The 25,627-nt window shown below is 41.2% G+C and overlaps 2 protein-coding genes across 3 annotated transcripts in view; one reads left to right on the top strand and one right to left on the bottom strand.

Moving 5' to 3' along the window:
* Positions 1-2,400: 2,400 nt before the first annotated feature.
* Positions 2,401-8,389, top strand: LOC308089997 (E3 ubiquitin-protein ligase TRIM16-like; the record flags this gene model as incomplete). 2 transcript variants are annotated; one of them, XM_080435014.1, is made up of 3 exons in its annotated part: positions 2,401-3,276; positions 7,078-8,068; positions 8,113-8,389. In XM_080435014.1, the coding sequence occupies 2 exons, from the start codon at positions 2,401-2,403 to the stop codon at positions 8,065-8,067; spliced, it is 1,866 nt and encodes a 621-aa protein (XP_080291140.1). In that variant the 3' UTR covers position 8,068; positions 8,113-8,389. The 2 variants fall into 2 exon arrangements, with proteins under 2 accessions (XP_080291140.1, XP_080291139.1); XM_080435013.1 differs by having other exon boundaries at positions 7,078-8,389.
* Positions 8,390-12,976: 4,587 nt separating this feature from the next.
* The window catches only part of pds5b (PDS5 cohesin associated factor B), a 69,986-nt gene continuing 57,335 nt past the window's right edge, over positions 12,977-25,627 (bottom strand). Inside the window, exons 25-35 of the mRNA XM_080434999.1 lie at positions 23,481-23,685; positions 22,871-22,985; positions 22,531-22,663; positions 22,247-22,366; positions 20,977-21,039; positions 20,238-20,383; positions 19,282-19,345; positions 17,989-18,467; positions 16,922-17,008; positions 14,818-14,926; positions 12,977-14,714 (exon numbers count right to left, since the gene is read on the bottom strand). Of these exons, the coding sequence (XP_080291125.1) occupies positions 14,682-14,714; positions 14,818-14,926; positions 16,922-17,008; positions 17,989-18,467; positions 19,282-19,345; positions 20,238-20,383; positions 20,977-21,039; positions 22,247-22,366; positions 22,531-22,663; positions 22,871-22,985; positions 23,481-23,685 (1,554 nt within the window). The 3' untranslated portion in view covers positions 12,977-14,681. The remainder of the gene's footprint in view (positions 14,715-14,817; positions 14,927-16,921; positions 17,009-17,988; positions 18,468-19,281; positions 19,346-20,237; positions 20,384-20,976; positions 21,040-22,246; positions 22,367-22,530; positions 22,664-22,870; positions 22,986-23,480; positions 23,686-25,627) is intronic.

Below are 25,627 nucleotides of genomic sequence, written 5' to 3'. Positions count from 1 at the left end.
CAGGGTTTCAAATGAGGCTCCTTTTATATATTCAACATGAAAGGAAAACTACTGAACTTCATTTAAACAGGATGAATATACTTTATACCAGTGAATTACTTAGACAAGACAATACCTCTTTAAATTAAACACTCCTCCCACACACACACAACTTCGCAGGGTCGGCCCCCTATGGGGGGTCATTGGGGGGCAATGCCCATAGATATATCTATGGCAATGCCCACAACCCTGGAACTGTCTGGAACAGGAAGTTTGGTGAAATACAATGAAGTCTATGGCAGCCAACTGGACCAACTTGTGAACAAACACTATTTCTGAACGATTGTGTCCTTTGTCAGATAATCGGTTCAGGAATATAAACGAATACATATCACAGGTTTTTTAATCCAATCAATTCGGATTTTTTAGCACACTGTATAATTTTATTGAGGCATCTAAACAGCGGCATGTATCATCCATAGACTGTGTAAAAATCGTCTCTGGCAGTGTTGCCAGATTGTGTGAAAGAAATAAGCAACCAGGTCTAGGAAAACAAGCCCAAAAGAAGCAGAACGTTTTCCCAAACTGATGGGGAGATGGAGCAGGGACCCCCTACTACCTCGACCCCTACCTCGTGGGGGGGGGGGGGGGGGGGGGGGGAGGTTGTATAATTATGTATACAATTGTGTTTCATAAACATACACGTTATTGTGCATCAATACTAAGCTATTAAAAATAATAGACATATTACTATATTCATGCTTTTATTTTAAACATACATGTACAGGGTACAGTGAGTAGGGTGGCCGCACTGCCATTTATAAACATACCTTATTAACTGAGAACAACAATCTGTCAATTGCACAATAATCATGTATACAAGCTATTCAAGATGGACAGAATCATTTATAGATATCATCATTTTATTTAATACATAAACGTGGAAAATGTTAAAAAAAAAAATATATGAAGACAAATGGACATTTAAAAAAATTATATATAAAAATATTTATATATATATATATATATATATATATATATTTATTTTTTATTATTTGTTTTATTTTTTATTATTGTCTAATCATGCAACAATTTTGCGGACCCCCTGCAGTACCTCGCGGACCCCTGTTGAAGACTTGCACTAGGCCATTATGAGCACTTTAAACCTTTTACTGTATACATTGAAAATAGCCGATCTACAAGCTCACAACGCACTGTGAGCTTGTAGATCTGCTATTTATGAAAAAAACAAGTAAAATGTGAAATATTGAGGATTTGTGAAACACTAACACAAATCTGGTACGGGGCTCCCTGGCACAAAACATTGTCAGATGGGGGTTAGGGACAAATACATATTAATTTGAGGGTCCATGACATAAACATAATTGAGAACCACTGGTTAAAATAATTTTAAAATTGTGAAGCCCAAGTCCAAATAATCAACTACACTTTAGAAAAAAGCCCATAAAACCGCAACCCGCAACTACCAATATTTACAAGCAACTTCACAGAAAAATAAGCCCAAAGTCGCTTATAATAAGTGGACATGGCAACACTGGTTTCTGGCTCGGCAGTATCGCGTACTTTGTACTCTTTAGATAGCTCAATAAACTTATACAGTGGACACATCGAAAAGCAACACAGCAGAAAACAATGTGTGATATGTCTTCTTTTATTTTCCAGAAGCAATTACTTTACAAAGGTCTCAGTCATTCAGAAATATATTTTGTTCATGAGCTGATCCACCGGGCTCTCATTAACTCCAATGCATTCCACTGAACTCACGGCTGCAGTCTGGCTCCGTGCGACGAATCTGATGAAAATGACGTAGATGACCCTACCTTCTTAAAGGAGTAGTTCAGTCACAAAATGACTTATTTTCTATCAATTGCACACCCCATGAAGCCTTGAATCCATGGATTTATTTTTGTTTTTGTGGCGTTCCTAAGCCAATAATTTGATTCCCGTCTCCTACCGGCTAATGTATCCGGTAGGAGACACAAAGTAGATTATTTGTGTCTCCTACTGGATACACACCCGGTCATCAAATTGTTGGCTTAGGAATGCCACAAAAACAAAAATAAATCCATGAATTCAAGGCTTCATGGGGTGTGCAATTGATAGAAAATAAGTAATTTTTTGGGTGAACTCCTCCTTTAACATATACCGTCCTTGCACACAACCAGGAAGAACCTCCCATTGTCATGTGATTTCTGAGGAAATTAAAGCTAAACTCAACTCGGACTAAACGCATGCAGTGTTATAACCACCTTCCTCTTGCTTTTCAGAGTAATCCTTATTAATAGAACCATCCCATAATACCTTTCGTCGGTGCGCTCCGCCCGCCACCCGCTTAAAGGAACATACCCCTGTTTTCTATCATAGGGTTACAGTGTGTCTGTCAGATAGTTGTGCTATAAAATGGCACAGCAGCAAGTTCAACTGGACCAGGAGCAGTTCTGCTGTTCCATCTGTCTGGATCTACTGAATGATCCAGTGACTGTTGCCTGTGGACACAGCTACTGTATGGGCTGTATTAAAGTCTGCTGGGATCAGGAGGATCAGAACGGACCCTACAGGTGTCCACAGTGCAGAGAGACTTTTACCCCGAGACCTGTTCTGAAGAAAAACAACATATTGGCTGATGTGGTGGAGAGCCTGAAGAAGACAGGACTCCAAGCTGTCCCTCCTGATCACTGCTATGATGGACCTGGAGATGTGGCCTGCGATTTCTGCACTGGGACAAAACTGAAAGCTGTGAAGACGTGTCTTCAGTGTCTGGTCTCTTACTGTGACACTCACCTCCAGCCTCACTATCAATACCCTGCCTTAAAGAAACACAAGCTGGTCAAAGCCTCCGGCAAGTATCAGGAGAACATCTGCTCTCCTCATGATGAGGTGAAGAAACTTTTCTGTCGTACCGATCAGCAGTGTATCTGTTATCTGTGCTCCGTGGACGAACACAAAGGTCACGATATTATCTCAGCCGCAGCAGAACGGTCTGAGAGACAGAAAGAGCTTGATCTGAGTCAGCAGAACATCCAGCAGAGAATCCAGGAGAGAGAGAAAGACGTGAAAGTGCTTCACCAGGAGGAAGACTCCATCAATCACTCTGCTGATAGAGCAGTGAAGGACAGTGACGCCATCTTTACTGAGCTCATCTCTTCCACTGAGAGAAGACAATCTGAGGTGAGGGAGCTGATCAGAGACCAGCAGAAATGTGAAGTGAGTCGGGTTGAAGAACTGAGGAGGCGTGTGGAGCAGGAGGTTACTGAGCTGAGGAGGAGACATTCTGAGGTGGAGCAATTCTCACACACAGAGGATCACATCCATTTCATACACAGTTCCACCTCTCTCTCAAGGATCAGTGAATATACACACCCAGTCAGCAGCAATGTCCGTCCTCTGAGATACTTTGAAGAGGTGACTGTGGCCGTTTCAAAGATGAGAGACAAACTAGAAGACTTTCTTAAAGTCGAGGGGAAATATATCTCAGAGAAAGTGCATAAAGTGGATGTTTTACTGTCAATACTACCAGAACCCAAGACCAGAGCCGAGTTCTTACAATATTCACGTCCAATCACACTGGATCCAAACACAGCAAATACATTTTTGTATATGTCTAACGGGAACAGAAAAGTAACAATGATGAAAAAAGAACAATCATATCCTGATCACCCAGCAGAGAGATTCACTAAATTCAGTCAGGTTCTGAGTAGAGAGAGTCTGACTGGACGATGTTACTGGGAGGTCGAGCGGAGTGGAAAGACTGTTGATATAGCAGTTTCATATAAAGATATCACCAGGGCAAAACTTGGATTTGGATCGAATGATACATCTTGGGTTTTACGGTGTTCAGTAGGAGAATATAAATTCAGACATGGAGACATTGATACTGTAATCCCAGGTCCCGTGTCCTCCAGAGTAGGAGTGTACCTGGATGACAGAGCAGGTACTCTGTCCTTCTACAGCGTCTCTGACACCATGACTCTCCTCCACACAGTCCAGACCACATTCACCCAGGCCCTCTATGCTGGATTTTGGCTTGCCTATGAAGGCACTGCCGAGTTGTGTGACCTCAAGTAGATCAGATACTGGGTTCTCTCTCATGACAACATGATAATTTCTTCATAACTATTATGTAGGTTTTTCAGAGGTAGTAAGTAAACCTCTGTGGTGATGTAAATAGTTCAGTTAGAAAAACAACCAAATGACATGCATTTGTTCTTTCTTTCAAATTAACACAAATTGTAACATTGTGCATTTGTTGTATTTGTCTGTTATTGTATAACACTATAACTTGTTACTCTGTTACAATTCTGTCCTCCTTCATGAATTAATACAATTTATTTTGAGTGGGGCTTTCTGAGTTTTGTATCTTTTAATGGGAAAGAATAAAGAAATTGACATGATGGATACTATTAGTTTGATAAATGTTTGTGTATGACTGCATGAGTATTGTAAAAAAAAATAAAAAAGGAGAAAAAAGACAGGGTCTATTAATGGCATGGCTTCCCTGTAAATCGAATTTCAAGTTCATTAAATGTGAAACCTAATTCACAAAAACACAAGACGGGGTTTAATAAGTGACTGGCTTCCCTGTACATCATATGGCCAGTCTATGATGACAGTCATCTGTAACGTCAGAAGTATGATGTCAGTTGTCTCGATGTTTGGGCAAAGTTTACACATTGACTTCCAGTATAACATTAAAGTAATGAAAAAAAGAAAAATATTTGTGGATTTACTTCATTTGCTTACTGGCAGTATGCACAAAAAAATTTATCAGTCCAATGGATTGTACGATCAGACAAAGACACACCCACACACACACACCTACCTTAGGTGCCACAATATATACTGTATATAAAAAAAAACATGGTAAGAGTCATTACATAAAGATTTACCATTAATTTAGTAAAACTAAAAAAAGTAGAGATATTCTGATGACATTAAAAAATAAACATGAATAAGAGAAAACATATTTGCTGCGTGTGCACCTATACTAGCCTATTAACTTATCTGAGTCAGCACTGTTACTTCAAAGATACCTGCATATCACCAGGGTTTACCATTCATATTCATATTTAACAAGTGAATCATACAAAGTAGGCTCAGGTGGATAGCCACAGTGTCTGAGATTTGGATTAAAATATTGCTGCAATAATGGGCTTGACTGTATTTTCAGATGTCCAGTAGTATTGCAGTAAATAGAAAGAAATACTGTACATCTCAGATTACACAAAACATGATTTGTGTAGCATTGTTGGGCTAAGGATTTCATGTCGATGCATGAATGGGAATGTCTATATTACACTACAGAATATATTTAATCTACATTTCATAGGTTGTCAGGTGCAGATTTCCACCTGCAGTGTCCCAAGCATCCAGCTGCCTTCCAGCATGCCAATGGTGTTCACCATGCGTTCCATGAGGAGCGAGTGTGTGCTTAATCACTTAACCCATTAATCACTCTTAAACCCTATACACTTCATTGACCATAGTCTCTCAGGGGTCTATACTAGGCTCCCTCCTTTTTTCCCTCTCTTCTCCGACAAGCTCACAAGGGCTCTGTACTCGGTTCCTTCCCTCCCGTTTCCCTCTACACTAAATCCCTTAGGTAGGTCGGCTGAATACAGCCGACCTACAAGCTCACAACGCGTCTCAACGCCACACGGTGTGAGCATGAAGATAAGCTGTTTTTTCAAAATGTTGGTCTATCATGACATGCCCAGAATAGGGCTGCTACAGTTCATAACGTTGCCGTTGGGCCGAAACCTCTTATCTCCCTATTCTAACGTTTTGTGTTTTTTCGCCCTACTTCACGCCCTACTTCATCATACTACAGCGTCACACATAAGTTATATTGTGCCGCTTTAATGGTTAAAATAAATGTTTCGTGTATGACTACTGTACTGTAGGCCTATGTGTATTTCTATTATTCTTATATGACTGTACTTTACTCTGCCGACTTACTGTCTATATTGCTCTCACTGTAGTGTGTGTGTGTGTGTGTGTGTGTGTGTGTGTGTGTGTGTGTGTGTGTGTGTGTGTGAGAGAGAGAGAGAGAGAGAGAGAGAGAGAGAGAGAGGTAGAGAGAGGAAGAGAGAGTAGAGTATAAGTTAAAAACAGAGTTTCAGTCTCTTTAAATGTTGATCAGGGTTTCAAATGAGGTTCCTTTTATAAATTCAACATGAGAGGAAAACTACTGACTTTCGTGTCAACATATTTTCTACCAATGAATCAGTAAACTAGACACTACCTCTTTAAAAACACTCCTCTCACCCACACACACACACACACACACACACACACACACAAACCAGGAAGAACCTCCCATTGTCACGTGATTTTTGAGGACATGAAAGATAAACTGAACTCGGACTAAACGCATGCAGTGTGTCTGTCAGATAGTTGTGCTGTAAAATGGCACAGCAGCAAGTTCAACTGGATCAGGAGCAGTTGTGTTGTTCCATCTGTCTGGATCTACTGAAGGATCCAGTGACTGTTGCCTGTGGACACAGCTACTGTATGGGCTGTATTAAAGTCTGCTGGGATCAGGAGGATCAGAAGGGACCCTACAGCTGTCCACAGTGCAGAGAGACTTTTACCCCGAGACCTGTTCTGAAGAAAAACAACATATTGGCTGATGTGGTGGAGAGCCTGAAGAAGACAGGACTCCAAGCTGTCCCTCCTGATCACTGCTATGATGGACCCGGAGATGTGGCCTGCGATTTCTGCACTGGGACAAAACTGAAAGCTGTGAAGACGTGTCTTCAGTGTCTGGTCTCTTACTGTGACACTCACCTCCAGCCTCACTATCAATACCCTGCCTTAAAGAAACACAAGCTGGTCAAAGCCTCCGGCAAGTTTCAGGAGAACATCTGCTCTTGTCACGACGAGGTGAGGAAGATTTTCTGCCGTACCGATCAGCAGTGTATCTGTTATCTGTGCTCCATAGAAGAACACAAAGGTCACGATATTATCTCAGCCGCAGCCGAACGGTCTGAGAGACAGAAAGAGCTTGATCTGAGTCAGCAGAACATCCAGCAGAGAATCCAGGAGAGAGAGAAAGACGTGAAAGTGCTTCACCAGGAGGAAGACTCCATCAATCACTCTGCTGATAGAGCAGTGAAGGACAGTGACGCCATCTTTACTGAGCTAATCTCTTCCACTGAGAGAAGACGATCTGAGGTGAGGGAGCTGATCAGAGACCAGCAGAAATGTGAAGTGAGTCGGGTTGAAGAACTGAGGAGGCGTGTGGAGCAGGAGGTTACTGAGCTGAGGAGGAGACATGCTGAGGTGGAGCAGCTCTCACAAACAGAGGATCACATCCGTTTCCTACACGGTTCCACCTCCCTCTCAAGGATCAGTGAATATACACACCCAGTCAGCAGCAATGTCCGTCCTCTGAGATACTTTAAAGAGGTGACTGTGGCTGTGTCAGAGATGAGAGACAAACTAGAGGACATTCTTAAAGTCAGAGGGAAATATTTCTCAGAGAAAGTGTATAAAGTGAATGTTTTACTATCAATACTACCAGAACCCAAGACCAGAGCTGAGTTCTTACAATATTCACATCCAATCACACTGGATCCAAACACAGCAAATCAAGCATTGTATCTGTCTAACGGGAACAGAAAAGTAACAAGGATGGAAGAAGAACAACCATATCCTGATCACCCAGAGAGATTCACTGAATTCGGTCAGGTTCTGAGTAGAGAGAGTCTGACTGGGCGATGTTACTGGGAGGTCGAGTGGAGTGGAGAGGCTGTTGATATAGCAGTTTCATATAAAGATATCAGCAGGACAGGAATTGGATTTGGAACCGATGATAAATCTTGGACTTTACGGTGTTCCGAAGAAATGTATAATTTCCTACATGGAGACATTGATACTGTGATCCCAGGTCCTGTGTCCTCCAGAGTAGGAGTGTACCTGGATCACAGAGCAGGTACTCTGTCCTTCTACAGCGTCTCTGACACCATGACTCTCCTCCACACAGTCCAGACTACATTCACCCAGGCCCTCTATGCTGGATTTTGGCTTAATTATGAAGACACTGCCGAGTTGTGTGACCTCAAGTAGAGTTTGGGTTCGTCTCTCATGTCAACATAATCATTTCTTCCAAAGTAGTAAGTAAACCTCTGTGGTGATATAAATAATTCAGTTAGAAAAACAACCAAATTACATGTGTTTGTTCTTTCTTCTAAATTAACTAAACTAAATTGTAACATTGTGTATGAGGGAACACATTGTGCATTTATTGTCTGTTGTATTACTTGTTTCTCTGTCTTATTAAATGTTTTCCTTCATGAATTCATACAATTTATTTTGGGTGGGGCTTTTTGAGTTTTGTATCTTCTAATGGGAAAGAATAAAGAAATTGACATGATAAATACTATTAGTCTTATAAATGTTTGTGTATGACTGCATGAGTATTGTTTAAAAAATAAAATAACGGGTCTTATAATGCCATGGCTCCCCAAAAGTATTTGGGGATGTATTTCCTTCGCTTACTAGAAGTGTGCTCAAGAAATGTGATCAGTCCAATGGATTGCGTGATCAGACAAAGACTGTACTGGATCAGACTGGACTGTAGTGGTATTGTGACGACATGAATAAAGAGGAAACCTACATATTTGCTGCGTGTGCACCTATAACTTATCTGAGTCAGCACCGTTACTTATAAGATACCTGCGTATCACCAGGGTTTACCTCCCATTCATATTCATAATTAACAAGTGTATCATACAAAGCAGGCATCTATAGGGGTCTATACTAGGCTCCCTAATTCTTTCCCTCTCTTCCCCGAAAAGAGCCTATCCAAACGCTCACAAGGGGTCTGTACTCGGTTTCCATCTACACTATATCTCTTTGCTATTTGGGCCAAATGATGGCCTATTATGACATGTGCAGAATAGGGCTGCTAGGGTTCATGTGTTTAACATGTAATTAGTGTTATTATTTTGACTGGTTTGTGTGTACAGTATGTGTGGTTTGGTTTGTGCAGGGATGTGTGTACATACCTCATTGGTCTTGGGCCTGTCCGTGGGCCTCAGTGTCTTCAGTGCTAGGCCAGCTCGCAAACGATACTTAACTATTCAACCAATCAATCACAGACATGGGACCCTAGTGGTTCTGGTTCCAGAGCCTAGGGGTTTACAATGCAGGGCAATCGTTCCTGGCACACACACATCATTTTAAAACAAATCCTGAGAATGAAAGTACAAGAATAGCCAAGATAAATAAAATTTTTTATGGACTTAGTTATTTTTGGACCACTTTCAAAGGATAATCCTTAGTGTAATTTTAACACTAATGGAAGAGGGTACTAAAGGAACCACATGGACTCGTAATGTGGTTCCAGTGTCGATTTTGACGGCAGATTTTGATTTAGTTTTAGTCAGAGTCTTTTGAATACATTTTAATTTAGTTTTTGTCATATCTTAGTCATCTGAAATGTTTTAGTTTTTGTCTAGTTTTAGTCGACTAAGTATCAAAAGATTATAGTCGACTAAATCTACAGTTGATTTAGTCGACTAAAATGTATTTTGAAGGGCCTTGATGGCGTCGTAATGGCTGATTTTACACTTGGTTGCATAATGAAAATAGCCAATCTACAAGCTCACAACGCGTTGTGAGCTTGTAGATCTGCTATTTTCAGAGCGCAACACCCGAGCGCAACCAAACATAAAATGACTTGTCTTTTAGTCCCTCCCTAACATTTTAGTCTAGTTTTTATTCGTTGATGAAATTGTCAATATATTTAGTCATCATAGCTTAGTTTTTATTTAGTTTTCGTCAGTGAAAAAAGGTAGTCGACGAACATTTTTCGTCATAGTTTTAGTCAACGAAATCAACACTGTCCAGTGGTTCCAGTTAAATGAACACTCTGCATGCACCTGGGTTGGCTCAGGGACCCCCAGGGCAGTACAGTCCCCTCATTATGTCCAGTCAGAGTCCAGAACCCGGGTCAGTGGACTGTGGCCTCGTTCCCACTCTTTTCCACCTCACGCCTAAAAGGAGTCGGACTGAACTGGAAAGTTTGCAGCAGGCGGAGGATTACATGCATAAGTAATGGATTACATGAATAGGTAATGCTTAGCCCTGGTGTTAAAATAAAAGCCTCCATAAAAGACCCACACCGGTCACATAAATACAGAATTGTACAGTATCTCAGACTCATACAGTTATGAGATCACTAATTCTACTCAACGTTCAGATCATTTTTACTTTATGGTGGGAGAGAATTATTTTGCTATTAAAGGAGTAGTTCACCCAAAATATGACTTATTTTCTATCAATTACACACCCCATGAAACCTGTTTCAGTTTTTGTCGCATTCCTAAGCCAATAATTTGATGACCGGGTCATCAGTCAAGAGACTCAGTACGAGACTCTTTGAGTCCGCCGGTCATCAAATTATTGGCTCAGGAATGTGACAAAAACTAAAAAAATCTCTATGAATTCAAGGCTTCATGGGGGTTGTACTTGATAGAAAATAAGTATTTTTTTTGTGTGAACTACTCCTTTAAAGGTGGTTTGAGTGTTGTTATCGTTTTTGAAATATTAAAGTGTTAAATAGCTCTATATTCCCACAGTAATCATTGCGATAGAGTTTCTGTTCAGTTACAGGGGACTCCCCGTCTCTCCAGCTCTTTAGTAAACAGAAAATACATTTTCAGGTTGGGATACAAATGTTCTCCTATTGGGAGAGAACTCAGAGGATACAGGATAAGCAGTTTCAAGCTGTGCACTATGTAACTTTCCTCTACTAACACCGGATTTGAACCCGGTTTCCTGCGCAAGCGCTGACATTTTTTTACCGTGGAGCTAATAGAGCGGCCTGCTTGCTCAGGGGATAAATTGACCATCAGGTCAAAATTCCTGTCAGATCCTTTGACCTTTGGCACCATCTAAATGTCTCAATAGAAGAGCAGGGAGACCAAATTGTACCCCCACTTGTAGTGGTTGCTATATTAGGCTAACATGCTCTACCATACAGATTGGATAAAATTCCATTTATTCATAAAAAAAAAAGACAGACACAATTGGAACTGGAACCCAGTAAAAACTGAAGCTTACAAATGGGTTCTCTCTCCTGACTGGATGAAACTGGTGTCCCATCTGAAAATGCATTATTAAAGAGATGGAGAGACCTGAACCAACACTATACTATAGCAATGCTTAATTTTTTTAATGATTGCCATCAGAATATAAAAAGTTAAACCTTTAAAAGAAAACTTGAAAAACAGATGTACTTCATCTAGTTCATACAGAGAGATATAGGTAAATAATCGATCCGATAGCTGCATATTAGAAGAAAATGATGTTGCTATATTTTCCCTGAATGTTGCGATAAAACTAAAGCTACGATGGGGTCTAAGTCTGAACAATTCTAGGTAAATGGCAACACTAACGACAATTACTTAAATGTCAAATATTTTGGGAGCATGAATTCTTTAACCACTTACACTACACCCTGTGTACTTCGTTGACCGGGGTCCACTCCTATTTTCCCTCTTCACCATCAGTGGTGGAAAGTAACCAAGTACATTTACTCAAGTACTGTACTTAAGTAAAATCTTGAGGTATTTGTACTTTACTTATATTTCCAATTTCCAATACTTTTACTTCTACTCCACTACATCAAAGGCAAATATTGTACTTTTACTCCACTACATTTATTTGAAAACTTTAGTTACTAGTTACTTTGCAGATATACATTATTATATAATGAAACATACATTAACCACTTTAACCCTATTTTATACATAGGCTATTTGAAAATAGCCGATCTACAAGCTCACAACGCGTCGCGATGCAACGCGTTGTGAGCTTGTAGATCTGCTATTTTCAAATATTTAGTACTTTTACTTTTGGTACTTTAAGTACATTTTGATGCCAATACTTTTGTACTTTTACTCAAGTAAGTTTTTAATTCTGGACTTTTACTTGTAACAGAGTATTTTTATTTTGCAGTATTGGTACTTTTACTCAAGTAAAGAATTGTAGTACTTTTTCCACCACTGATTCCATACAGCATCTCTTTTCCGGAAATAGCCGATCTACACGCTCACAACGTGACGCCACGCCCACGCGACACGTCGAGACCATTACTGCAAACGATAAGAGATAAAAGGTTTCCGCCCCGATAGCAACGATATGGCAACTTTGATGATGGTGAGGGCCACTATATTTCCACACTCACTCCAGGGGGCCATATTGCATATTGTTGCTGTCGGGCAGGAACCTCTTGTCTACATATTTAAACTTTTTTCATAAATGAATGCCGTACTTCGTCATTCTAGCATGTCACACAAAAGTAGCAACAATAGCAGATCTACAAGCTCAAAGCACCGCGACGCGTTTTGAGCTTGTAGATCTGCTATTTTTGCTATTTTTGAACTGGAATCCTGAATCCTTTTTTGGTATTTTTGAATTGGAATCCTGAAAAGTAACATTTTTTATTTAATGTCAAATGCATTTATTTATACTTAACTCATTCAGTGCCCAGCTTATTTATGGAATTTTGGCTCTGAGTGCCACAGCCAAAATTCATTGTTAAAAAAAAAGTGCTTAGGAGCCGAGATACAGCCTTTTTCAGTAAGAAGTTAAACAAAGAGTGAATGGAGCAGCAAATCTTCAAATCATCATATCTTGGGTTCTGAACATGTTTTTCCAAATGTTGGTTTTTTTACGTTTTAGACGTCCAGTGGCACTGAATGAGTTAAGTTAACTTTATGAACTTAAATACAAATACATTGGACAAAAAAAAAGTAATTAAACTAATAATATAGAAGTAATTAAAGCGGGTCATGTTTGGAATTGTAAAACTGAAATCAATATATCAGTATTCCGATTAACCTGCGGGCCGCATTAAGTGAAGGTGAGGGCCGCATGTGGCCCCCGGGCCACCAGTTGCCCATGTATGATATACAGTATATTAATTCAGCCCTTGGAAGACAGTGAAAGAAAGAGGAAATGAACCGTGTCAGGTTTTATAGAGAATTATATTGGTACAACGGTAGGGGGGGGGGGGGCTGACTGGGAGGACGTGACGCTGTCATTCAGCGCTGATCAGCACCAATAAAAAACCAAAGCCAACAACAGTCGCTTGTAAAACTTCACTCTACCAAGAAAATACAAAAGTAAACATAATGATTGATAGCAATGGAACACAACAATACAGCCATTATTATTATTATTTTTCTTTTTTTTAAGGGGGGAATGGGAGGGTCAAAAGTAATTCTACAATTGGGACAGGTTTTTTTTTCTCTCACAATTTGTATTTTTTTTTTTAATGTTTCATAAAATGGTAAAAAACAAAAACGTTATTATACACACACTGATGTAAACAAAAAAAACAAAACAAATGAAACAAATTGAATGGACTTTCTTTTAAAAGGTAAAATTACATGGTTGACATCACTGAACAGAAATAATTAGGTAACTGGTTAATCTCTTCTTTCAGTTAAAAAGGGGGGTTTGGACACAAGAGGAAAAAAGGGGGGTTAAAGCCATATTGCTTTAAAAGGAGAATTCTGGACCATGTATTTCTTACCTTAATATTATATTACTAGATCCTAGGACGAGTGGTGCAGTAGAGAAATGTTATAACTCCAGCCCGAGTCCACCGCAGCTAAAAACCTGAGCAGACGGGCCATGCTCTAGATCGCGTATTTTTATATATATATTTTTTTTGTTCAGATCTGACTTTCTGAATGACAGAAACCTTGCCACAGTGTTTTTTTTGTCACAAATGAGCCGCCGTAGTGTTAACATTCTGATCACGGGCGAATTCTCCGCTCGCGAGACATCCACAGGGGCGCATCGTCATTAGAAAAGTCAGATATGAAAAAAGAAAAAAAAAAAAAAAAAGAAAATATATAAAAATACCCGATCTAGAGCATGGACCGTCTGCTCTGATTTTTAGCTGCGGTGGACTCGGGATGGAGTTATGAAATGTTTCTATTGTACCACTCGTCCTAGGACATAACATCATATTAAGGTAATGAAAAATGTGGTTCTGAATTCTCCTTTAAACCACTTAAACCCCAGCATCCTTTATTGTGGGGAAAGCTTTCACGGAAAATAGCAGATCGTCGATCTGCTCTTTTCTTTGAAAGCTTTCCCCACAATAACAGAAAAACATGTACAGAGCGCTGAGGGACTCCGGGGTGAACCATATATGGGGGTTTAAGTGTTTATTTTTTAACACAGGCGGACAGAGACTATACAACGTCCCCCCAGTCAGGGTCCAACGACACAAAACAACATAACAGGAGAGAGAGAGCGAGAGAGAGAGAGAGACATAGAGACTATTTACAAGACTGACGCTTTTCTTTCTTTCGTCTTTTTTTTTTCCTCAGTTAACGTTTCTACTCGAACATCATCATCACAAAGCAACACAATGCAACAACTCATAGCTTATGAGGACAATGTACTGAAGTCAGGTGTGTGTGTGTGTGTATGTGTGTGCGTGTGTGTGCGTGCGTGTGTGTAACAGTAGGAGCGTTGAAGTCGTGTGAGAAAAGTTCAAAAGTTCAATGTTCATTATTTTTTCCTTTTTTAATCTTTTTTTCCTTTCTTTCTTTCTTTTCTACATTATTTCAAGCCCCCTACACTGGTTTTGAGTGTAGGGGGCGGGGCCGTTCCTCTGTTCACCGTCTTCGCTCCTTTTGTTTTGATGATGTTGTTCATCTTCTCCTCCCCGGCGCCTTCTTGCGACCCTGGAGAGGATCAAATATAGGATTACCATCTAGGAAAATAATGCATAATTTTCCATTCAAAATATGCACAATTTTATTTTATTTTGTCGTTTTATTTCAAAACCTTGGGTGTTGTTGGCTCCTCCTCCTGCTCCTCCTCTTCCTCTGACACCGCCTCTTCTTCCTCCTCCGACTCCTCTTTAGCGGCGGCCGCCTTCGACCGTCCGGCACGCCTGAAAAACACAAACAAACCTCTACCGTTACATGTGATTTTTCCCAAAAAATTATTTTATCCCACGATTTTTGTAACCCAGTACCAATTGCCTAAGCTGAACGCTACTCTCCCTCTGCCAGCCTGGGGAGAGCCCCGAACTGAGCTCATGCCTTTTTCAATGCATGAGGAGTGAGCAGGCCGCTTCTTATCACCTGACAGGGGAAGTTTCCCTGGTAGGACGTAGCGCGTGGAAGGAACACGTTATTCCAACCAGTTCCTTTCCCCTCCATCAGGCGTTGTTGGATTCATGTTAATGTGTATTTTGAGACAGTTAACCACTTAAACCCTAAAAAAAAATGCCGATCTACAAGCTCACAACACCCCGCAGTGCGAGACGTTGTGAGCTTGTAGATCTGATTTTCGGCTAATGTTCCCCTCAGAATAGGGATGCTAGGGTTCAAGTGGTTAATGTAAAAAATAGCTCCTATCACACAAAGACTTGGCGGTCCCCCTGTAGTAACTCCGCAGACCCCCTAGGGGTCCCGGACCCCCTGTTGAAGACCCCTGGTCTAGGAGTTTGCAAGATTAACACCTCACACACTCACGCACGTCTCACACACTAAACATAACAAGAATAACATAATTAAAATGTTATAATAAAAAACATTCAGTCATTCATAAGCTTTATCCAAATATTCTGTGCTGTTCCAAAATGTTTGTTTACAATTTTTTTTACATTTCTAAAATGTATTAATTTCGATCTCTTCCAGACCTGTTAAAGCAATGGTTCTCAAAGTGGGGCCCTTGGGGTCCTTGAGGGGGGGGGGGGGTTCCTGGGGGTCCCCAGCAACATTATTTAATATAGCATCACAATCATTTTTACCACTTTATCTATTTATACGTTGGCAAATTTTTTTTTTGTTGCAGATCTACAAGTTGACAGCGCGTCACTTTGTGCCACGCTGCAAGCTTGTACATCTGCTATTTTTGACATTTTAAAAAAATATATCGAATTTTTTTTTTAATTTACATAAATCTTCTTTTGTGGGGGTCTCTGGCACTTAACATTTTTAGATGGGGGTCCGCAGCCAAATAGATATTAATTTGGGGGTCCTTGGCATGAGAAAGTTTGAGAACCACTGTGTTAAAGAGTCCAGAACAAACCTTAACACATTAACTGCCAAGACCGTAGTCCTACGGGCCGTTAAATCCAACTGTTAAGCGCCGAGACCGTAGCCCTACGGGCTGCGGTCTTTTCGCGCATGCGCGGTCCGGGTGCACTTTCGGAATTTTTTTGATCCACTTCCGTTTCCGGTTTGATGACAGGAAATAGAATTATTTGGGATCCGGTTTTGACGAGCACGCCCGCTCCCATTCTACAGACGAAACTGAAACTCAATTCTCTTCCTGTAGTTTTTTCTCCTCGCATTTCACTGTTTAACGTAATCCGCTCTAACTCAAACATGGATGCCCCGTTTGACACGTGGTTTTCACTGGGAGATACAGGGAGATCGCGCGGATGTAAACAGACCGTGTAGCGCTCAATCTTAAGGATTTTAACAAGATCTATGGCGACATGAAAAAAACAAAAAAACAACAAAAACACCTTGGCACTGGTGAGTACATTATGAGATTAGCCCTTGGCAGTGGATGTGTTAAAGGAGGAGTTCACCCAAAAAATTACTTATTTTCTATCAATTGTACACCCTATGAAGCCTTGAATCCATGGATTCTTTTTTGTTTTTGTCGCATTCCTAAGCTAATAATTTGATTCCCGTCTCCTGCCGGCTAATGTATCCGGTAGGAGACACAAAGTAGATTATTTGTGTCTCCTACCGGAAATACACACGGTCATCAAATTATTGTCTTAGGAATGCCACAAAAACAAAAATAAATCCATGAATTCAAGGCTTCATGGGGTGTGTAATTGATAGAAAATAAGTAATTTTTTGGGTGAACTACTCCTTTAATGACAGACCAAAAAGAACAAACTAGTGAGCAGATGGAGTCTTACGCTGGAGGTTTCTTGGCGGGAGGCGTTTGTGCTGATTTGGGCGGACGTCCTCTCCTCTTCTGGGGCGTCGACTCTGCTGACTCAGAGCTGAGTTACAAACGGGAGAAAATGACAACCAAGTCTGTTACAGGTCTGTAAAAAAAAAAAGCTTTTTTTGGAGTGAATGAGGGAGTGAGGAGATGATAGGGCAGCACAATTAATACAATTTTAATCGTGATCACGATTTTGGCTTCCCACAATTAACTCATTGACTGCCATTGACGAGTACACTCGGGTGGATCGCTGTGAAGAGAAACATTCTACGATTTTTCAAAGGTTAGTGAAAGCGCTCGGAATCGCTGGCAAGGGCAGCCAAAGATGATGTTTAACTCTGGCAGTCAATGAGTTAATGTGACAGTCCCAAATGTGACAGTCCCAAAATATCTTTGTCACTAAACTCAATAAATAATCGTGATCTCAAAATTGATCAACATTATTGTGATAATCATTTTGGCCATAATCATGCAGCCCTAGTAGATGACCTTACAAAGGTTCAGTGGTGGAAAAAGTACTCAAATTCTTTACTTAAGTAAAAGTACCAATACTGCAATATAAAAATACTCTGTTACAAGTAAAAGTCCAGAATAAAAAATTTACTTGAGTAAAAGTACAAAAGTATTGGCATCAAAATGTACTTAAAGTATCAAAAGTAAAAGTACAAAATATTTGAAAATAGCCGATCTACAAGCTCACAACGCGTCGCGCTGCGACGCGTTGTGAGCTTGTAGATCGGCTATTTTCAAATAGCCTAGGTATAAAATAGGGCTAAAGTGGTTAATGTATGTTTCATTATATCATAATTTACATCTGAAAAGTAACTAGTAACTAAAGTTTTCAAATAATTGTAGTGGAGTAAAAGTACAATATTTGCCTCTGAGATGTAGTGGAGTAGAAGTAAAAGTAATGGAAATTGGAAATACTCAAGTAAAGTACAAATACCTCAAAATTGTACTTAAGTACAGTACTTAAGTAAATGTACTTAGTTACTTTCCACCACTGCAAAGGTTACAATAACCTGACAAACAAACCTTGGCGGTTGTCTCCGTGCGTTCCGGGCCGGACGTCCCGGCTTGGCCTTCACCTCCATCGCGCTCTCGCTGCTGGGTTCCTCCTCTTCCTCGTCCTCAGCTGCTGCTGCTGCTTCCTCCTCTCCTCCTCCTCCTGTCGTCTCAGCCTCCTCCTCCTCCTCCTCCTCTTCCTCTTCCTCCTCGGGGGGCGGAGCCGCCTTCTTGCGGCCCCGCTTCCCTTTGGCGGGCGTCGCGGCGGCGTCCTGGCTGGGCGTGGCGTTCTTCGGGGGCCGCCCCCGCCGGCCTTTGGGCTTGGGCGGGCTGTTCTGCTCGTCCTCCGGTTCGCCGTCGTCCCATTGGTCCTCGGGCTCGGCCGCCGACGTCGGCGCGCTGTTGGCCGCCGCCTTCTTGCGGCCTCGCTTGGGCTTGGTCGGGTTGTCCTGGTCGTCGGCGGAGACGACGGCCGCTCGCTTGCGGCCGCGCGTTGGTTTCTCGATGTCCTGCGGAGGGAAGAAAACGAGAGCGCCATCTGTTAAAGCAGTGGTTCGCAACATGTGGGTCGGGACCCCCATGGGGATCCCCACATGATTTTGGGGGGGGGTCCTCAGATGTGACAATTTAAGTAACCTTTTTAACCCATTGAGACCTGAAGCCGATTCTACATGTCTCCTAAATCTCAACAGTTTTCTGAAAAACATTATGTTTCTATATCAGTGGTGCTCAATCTTTTTCATGTCAAGGACCCCCAAAATTATATGTATTTGGCCGCAGACCCCCATCGAAATATTTTGTTCCAGGGACCCCCAGAAGCAAAGATTTGAGTTAAAAATGTTCCCTTTAAAAAAATATATATTCAAAGATTTGCACCCATTTTCACGATTTAAAAAAAATATCAGATCTACAAGCTCGTAGCGCGGCACTCGGTGCCGCGCTATGAGCTTGTAGATCTGATATTTTTGAATAGCCCAAAGTGTAAAATAATGCTTTTTAGCTCAAATAAAAAAATGACACAGTTCCAGGTCTTAATGGGTTAATACCTAAAAAAGTACAACTTAAAAGAAAGCAAAGACAAATACCATTACTGCATCAAAAGTAATGAACAAACAATTAAACAAATAATTAAACATTGGCCAAATTGTGAAATAATATAAGAAAGAGGCAAACATTTTGAAAATAGCCCGGATAGCTGCTCTGGATAGTTGGGACGACAAACAACGTAATAAAATAGGGTTCAAGTATTTAACACAAAGGTATTTCTGTGGACCCCCGCTGTGTGACTTGAACATCGGTTAAGGTTGGATGGATGTTGTGTACCTTGTCAGGGCTCTTCAGACTGATGTCCTCGTTCTCACTGTGGTCCATCTCTGTGCTGTCATGTCTGCAACAACAGTATTCATGGATTAAAGCAAAAAAATAAACCTCACGACTGAAAAGAATGTGTATGGCCGAGTCCTATTATGCAATTTGTGAAACGTTGACAAAGGAGCCCCACACCCACACTAGTGCGTTTTCCTTAAATAATGTACACAATTTATACATTTATGATGTTTTAGTAGTATTGTTCCTGCTGTTCTACATACTTTAACCCATACATGGGCAACTGGCGGCCCGGGGGCCACATGCGGCCCCCACCTTCACTTAATGCGGCCCGCAGGTTCATATCAGAATAATTATATATTATTGATTGCAGCTGTTGCAATTCCAAACATGCAAACATGACCCGCTTTAATTACTTCCGTCTATATTAGTAGCTTCACGACTAGTATTACAATTCTATTGTTTTCTTTATGTCCAATGTATTTAAGTTCATAAAGTTAACATAAGTATAACTAAATGCATTGGAAATTAAATCAAAATGTTACTTTTCAGGATTCCAATTCAAAAATAGCAAAAAAATAATCAGGATTCCAATTCAAAAATAGCAAAAATAGCAGATCTACAATCGGCTATTTTTGCTATGTTTGTGTGACAATGGCCCGACACTATATCCAATGTGGCCCTCTGGAGTGAGTGTGGAAATACAGTGGCCCTCTCCATCATCAAAGTTGCTCACCCCTGCTTTAACCGTTGCTTTTAGAAAATATCCAAGACCATTAGGGTTTTCATTGAAAATGCTTCCAAACATATTGCTAGTTGGACCACTTCAAATGCTCTAATCTTTAAAGAAAACGCTCATTGAGAGCTTGTATATCTAATTTGGAGGTCCTTGACATGAAGAAGTTAAGAGGACCACTGGTGCAGAGTGTATTGTGTAGGTGTGAGGTGTGTACCTGGTCTTGCTGCGTTGTGGTGAGCTTGGGTCAGACGTGGAGTCGTCGTTGCTGGTGGTCTCCATGCGAGAGGCTTTACTCTGGATCTGCTTCCCTGCCGAGGCCAGAGGTTTGTTCACCGCACCCAGTACATTAGCTGCCTTAGGCTGGACACACAACGACCACAGGCAGGGAGAGGGGTTACTATTAGAGGGCCATGTCCACAGAGAACACCATCTGAGCTGAGGAGAGCTGTGGATATCATCATGTCCATAGCGCTCGCACACAAAGTGTGATGCCCGCACTGTTCAAACCTATCAATAATTGAGGTGCTCACTGCTCAAACGTCCTGTAATCAGCGTTCGCAGCACATATTGGCTCCAAGAAACTGTCCGCACAGAGTACAACACACTGATGTTGGTAGGGGTGTTGGATAAAATCGATTCATGTAAGAATCGCAATTCGTATTATCAAAGATTCAAATTCAATTCGCAATTTCCAAAAATCTGCGAATATAGCCGATCTACACACTCGGCAAACATATTTACATTTAGTGTAGAGTGAAAAACGTTTATAGCAGCTCAAACGCTCAATACAAGCTAAATATCAGCTAGGAAACAAGGGAGAAAAATGTTTGTGAGGGTGGTGTGTGTGGGTGAAATAATGGCGATCACCAAAGCAAACCAGTGAGCGAACACGGTTCGCTGTAGGGATCAATTTAATGAATGCAATAGCAGGACGGACAGTAGCTTTGATTTACCTTTCCTGGCGTGAAGAAAGCCTTCATCTCGGGTGGGAGAAAGTTCTTTGTGTTGCTGAAGTTCTGAAACAAAACGAAACAATGTAGACATTAAAGCTTCTATATTTTATAAATCGTCTGTCGGGTGGAAACCTCATATGTCCAAAACTGTAACTTTTCCGGATTCAAATTCAAAAGTAGCAGATGGACAAGCTCAAAGCGCAGCGCGAAGCTTACGGATCCACTACTTTTGATGCTTTTGAGTGACGGTGTAGTATGATCACATAGGGTGTGAATTTACGAGAAAAAAAACCCACAAAAAGTTAGAATATGGAGATGGGAGGTTTCTGCCCGACAACAGCAAAATGGATAAAAAATAAATAAAAAACCCTAATTTTTACAAATTGAGTCAGTCGTGTATAAAATTGAGTTTAACCCCTGTTGCCCAAGAATCTGCACCCAGTTCCACCTCATGACTGCCCTTAGAGTTGTGCACACTTTGCCTGAAAATCTAGTAGTAAAAAATGCCAAAAATGTTTAGGCATAAGGCGTAAGGCGAACGATATCCAAACGGAGGTCTGCATGGTACCAGAGGTTAACCCATTAATACCTGGAATGCATTTGTGTCACTTTTAGATTTCTTTAGACTATTCAAAAATAGCAGATATACAAGCTCATAGCGCGGCACCGAGTGCCGCGCTACGAGCTTGTAGATCTGCTATTTTTGAAAAATCGTGATTTTTTTTTTTTTCAATTTCTTTCCGAAAAACTGTTAGGATTTAGAAAATGTTTAGAAGCGGCCTCAGGTCTTAATGGGTTAATCTGCAAAATGGATCAGAACAACCCTAGCTTCACCTTCGGGGTAATAACCACTCACGCACTGTTCTGTTCATCTTTTGTTTCCCCACCTTTTCTACCTATGGGCATGAAGTGTGGGTCATGGCCGAAACAGTAACATTGCGTATACAAGCGGCCGAAATGAGTTTTCTCAGACGGATGGCCGGCCTCTCCCTCAGAGATAGGGTGAGAAGTTCAGTCATCCGTGAGAGACTTGGGAGTAGAACCGCTGCTCCTTCACTTGGAAAGGAGCCAGCCGAGCATCTCCCTAGGGAGGTCCTCACTGCACGTCCCACTGGGAGGAGACCAGATGGGGGGATTATTACATCTCCACACTGGCCTTGGAAGTGGCTAATGTTGCTCGGGAAAGGGAAGTCTGGAGCTCTCCGCTGGAACCGTTGCCCCCCGCGACCCGACTCCGGATATTCGGTTGAAGATGGATGGACGGACCTACCTTCTCTGGTTTGGTGAAGTAACGAGAGGGCAGGACAGGGTCTTTGGGTGACTCCAGGCTGTAGGTGGTGCTCTTGGACATGATGATGTTCATCGCTACGTCACACACCGTGTACAGTTTCTGCCACGCCACAAACACACAAAATACAGACAAGACACATGATTTTTGGAATCGAGAATCGTTTTGAATAAAAATAAACAAAATCACATATTTAATCGAATAGTGACCATAAGTATCGGAATTGAATGGTGAGATAGCAGAAGATTCCCAGCGTGTGAGTATACCTCGTTGATCTTGGGGTCGTTGGGCGCCTGGGCGTCTTTCGTATTTTTAATGTTCTCCACCATCTTCCTGATGAAGGCGTGGCTGTTGTTCTCATTCTTTGCCATGATGATCTCCAATACGAACCAGAGAGACCTGGACACACACACACACACACAAAGTCTTTTAATCCATATTTTAAAAGCTTGGCGAATGTATATTTTATTAATTTACTATTATTAGTTTTAATTTTAAAAAGTATCTATATACCCTACATTCAGGTAGGGGGTGGTCCCAGGGATCACAGTTGAGATTTGAGAACCCACTGCTCTAAATTACACGCAATTACACAACAATACGTACTCTTTGATCTCCTTGAGCTGCTCGATGTCCTGCACTTTGACGTAGTCGGAGTCGTGGACCAGGAGGTGGATGGCGTAGGGAACCACATACTCCGGCAGGAGAGAGAAGAGCTTCTCTGTTGAACGCACACACAATAATACACATTTAAGGGTTTGTGACAGTCACAGAAACCTTGGTGTCGAACAATGTCCTTCACATGAAAAAGTGTGAGAAACACTGATCTAAACTCATCAGTATATTAATCCATTAAGACCTGGAACGCATCTGTGTCACTTTAGATTTCTTTGGCTATTCAAAAATAGCAGATCTACAAGCTCATAGCACCGAGTGCCGCGCTACGAGCTTGTAGATCTGCTATTTTTGAAAAATCTTGAAAATAAATGTTTTAGATTTTTTTCAAAAAAACTGTTAGGATTTAGAAAACATTTTTAAGAATCGCCTCAGGTCTTAATGGGTTAATGGTCTAATCCAGGAAGCGGAGGCTCGCTCGCCTGGTGACCTTGCCGTCAGGGTGCCTGGCTGCCCTTGCGGTTGTTGTCTCAAGAACAACAACAGCCCTAAATGGGAGGCTAATGCGTTTGCACATTTGTCAGGACGCTGGGCTCCTTACCGCTGACGGCGGCGTGCTGTTTGAGGTACTCCCGCCGTATGTTGACGTTCTTCACCAGACACTGGCGGGCGTGGGCCCTCCGCTCCTTCACGGGGTCCTTGGCGCACAGGGCGAACACGGCCAGGTACTCCAGGGGGAGCCGCAGCCGACACAGGCCCCGGTGGAGCTTCTGGGAGTAACACTGACGCACCTGGTAGCACTCGTCCTGGATGGACCACACGAGGAGAGGGGGGACACATGTTTAATGAAATCCCAACATTACCAGTCAGAAGCAGTGGTGTAAAGTAACTGAGTACATGTACTCAAGTACAATTTTGAGATATTTGTACTATACTTGAGTAATTCCAATTTCCAATATTGCACTTTCACTCCACTACAATTATTTGAAAACTTTAGTTACTAGTTACTTTGTAGATTTAGCTTACAAAACACACACAGCCTTAAACCTTAAAATTTGAAAATAGCCGATATACAAGCTCACAACGTGTCGCATCGCGACGCGTTGTGAGCTTGTAGATCTGCTATTTTCAAAAGATGTTTGTACATTTTATACTCTGGATTTTTTTTTGGTACTTTAAGTACATTTTGATACTAATACTTTTGTACTTTTACTCAAGTACAGTAAATTCTGCACTTTTACTTGTAACAGAGTATTTCTATATTGCAGTATTGATACTTTTACAGAAGTAAAACATTTTATTACTCTTTCCACCACTGGTCAGAAGAGGAAGAGAAAGGAGGATCTTGTTATGTTCAGGGAAGCATTAGAACAATCTACCCACTGACATGAGAGCCCAACTTTATACATTTCTAAATAGGCTAAATGGGAGAAAGGTTTATTTTTCTTCTTTAATTTTTGCACAACAGAGTATACATTACACATAAATGTGTTTTCTGCTAATGCTTACGTCTTGCTGTGAATTCATTGCCTGCTTTGTGTGTCTCTTACTGTGCTAACCGCATGGCTTACTCTCTATTCTAATGTTGTATACTTTGCTTTTATTGGCTTTTAATTGCTCGCAAGCTTTTATGTTTTGAGTTATAATGGCTATAACCCCTGCCACATTTACAGTGCTGTTGATTCATGTGCACTGTCCCTGTGCAAATTAAATGTATCCGAAATAAATACAATTCATGAAAAGGGGGAGATTAGTTGATGGGAGGAGAGAAGTGAAGTCAAACTTGTGTTGCGTGCGTGTGTGTGTGTGTGTGTGTGTGTGTGTGTGTGTGTGTGTGTGTGTGTGTGTGTGTGTGTGTGTGTGTGTGTGTGTGTGTGCATCGCACAGTACGTGAGAAGCGTCTAGTGCAGTAGTATAGTAGCATAGAGATGTTTGTAGATAGTGCATGCTGCATGTCACTTTCTGCTTGCTACTCTCCACTTTCGTTTTTCCAAAAATAGCCCAAAAGAAAAAGTTTGTAAGATCTGCTATTTTTGAAATGCCCAAAACTATAATGACATGTCCAAAATATAGACACCAGGTTTAAAGTGGTTAATAAACGGGATACATCAGCTGCATAATTTCCAACACCAAATGTCGTCAAATAATGACCGATATATCGGCCAAACTGATATATGGGGCTGGCTCTAGTGTCAAGGCGCTCAGGGCCCTATCTTGCGCTACCTTACCCCTTAACCTTTTTGTCATTTTTTTATATTTTGAAAAACATTTTAAAATGTTGAAAATAGCCGATCGACACGTTGTGAGCCTATAGATCGGCTATTTGAACTATTTTTTAAATGTTTGTGGGGAGGGGGAGTGAAAAGACTGCTCAAGTCTTGTCCGGCTTGTAGGCAAGGCAACGCAGTTTTATTTGTAAAGCACATTTTAACAACAAGGCAATTCAATGTGCTTTACACAGAACACCAAGCAAAGGAAACACAATTATACAATGACATTAGGATGCATAAAACAAAAGTAGTAAAAAAATAACAGATACAACAAGTAAGACGCGCGAACGCTGGAAGCGAACGCAGCTGGAAAATATTGTGTATTTACGGACTTGTAATCCGTGTTATTTCACCGTGATGGGGAGAGAACATTGACATTGTGTGTTTGTGAGTGTGTGAGTGTGTGAGTGTGTGTGTGTGTGTGTGTGTGTGTGTGTGTGTGTGTGTGTGTGTGTGTGTGTGTGTGTGTGTGTGTGTG

Source organism: Gymnoscopelus braueri (assembly GCF_963280865.1).
Source record: "Gymnoscopelus braueri genome assembly, chromosome: 8".
NCBI classification, from domain to species: domain Eukaryota; kingdom Metazoa; phylum Chordata; class Actinopteri; order Myctophiformes; family Myctophidae; genus Gymnoscopelus; species Gymnoscopelus braueri.
Note: the sequence above shows the minus strand (reverse complement) of the source record. Positions and strands in the feature narration are given on the sequence as shown.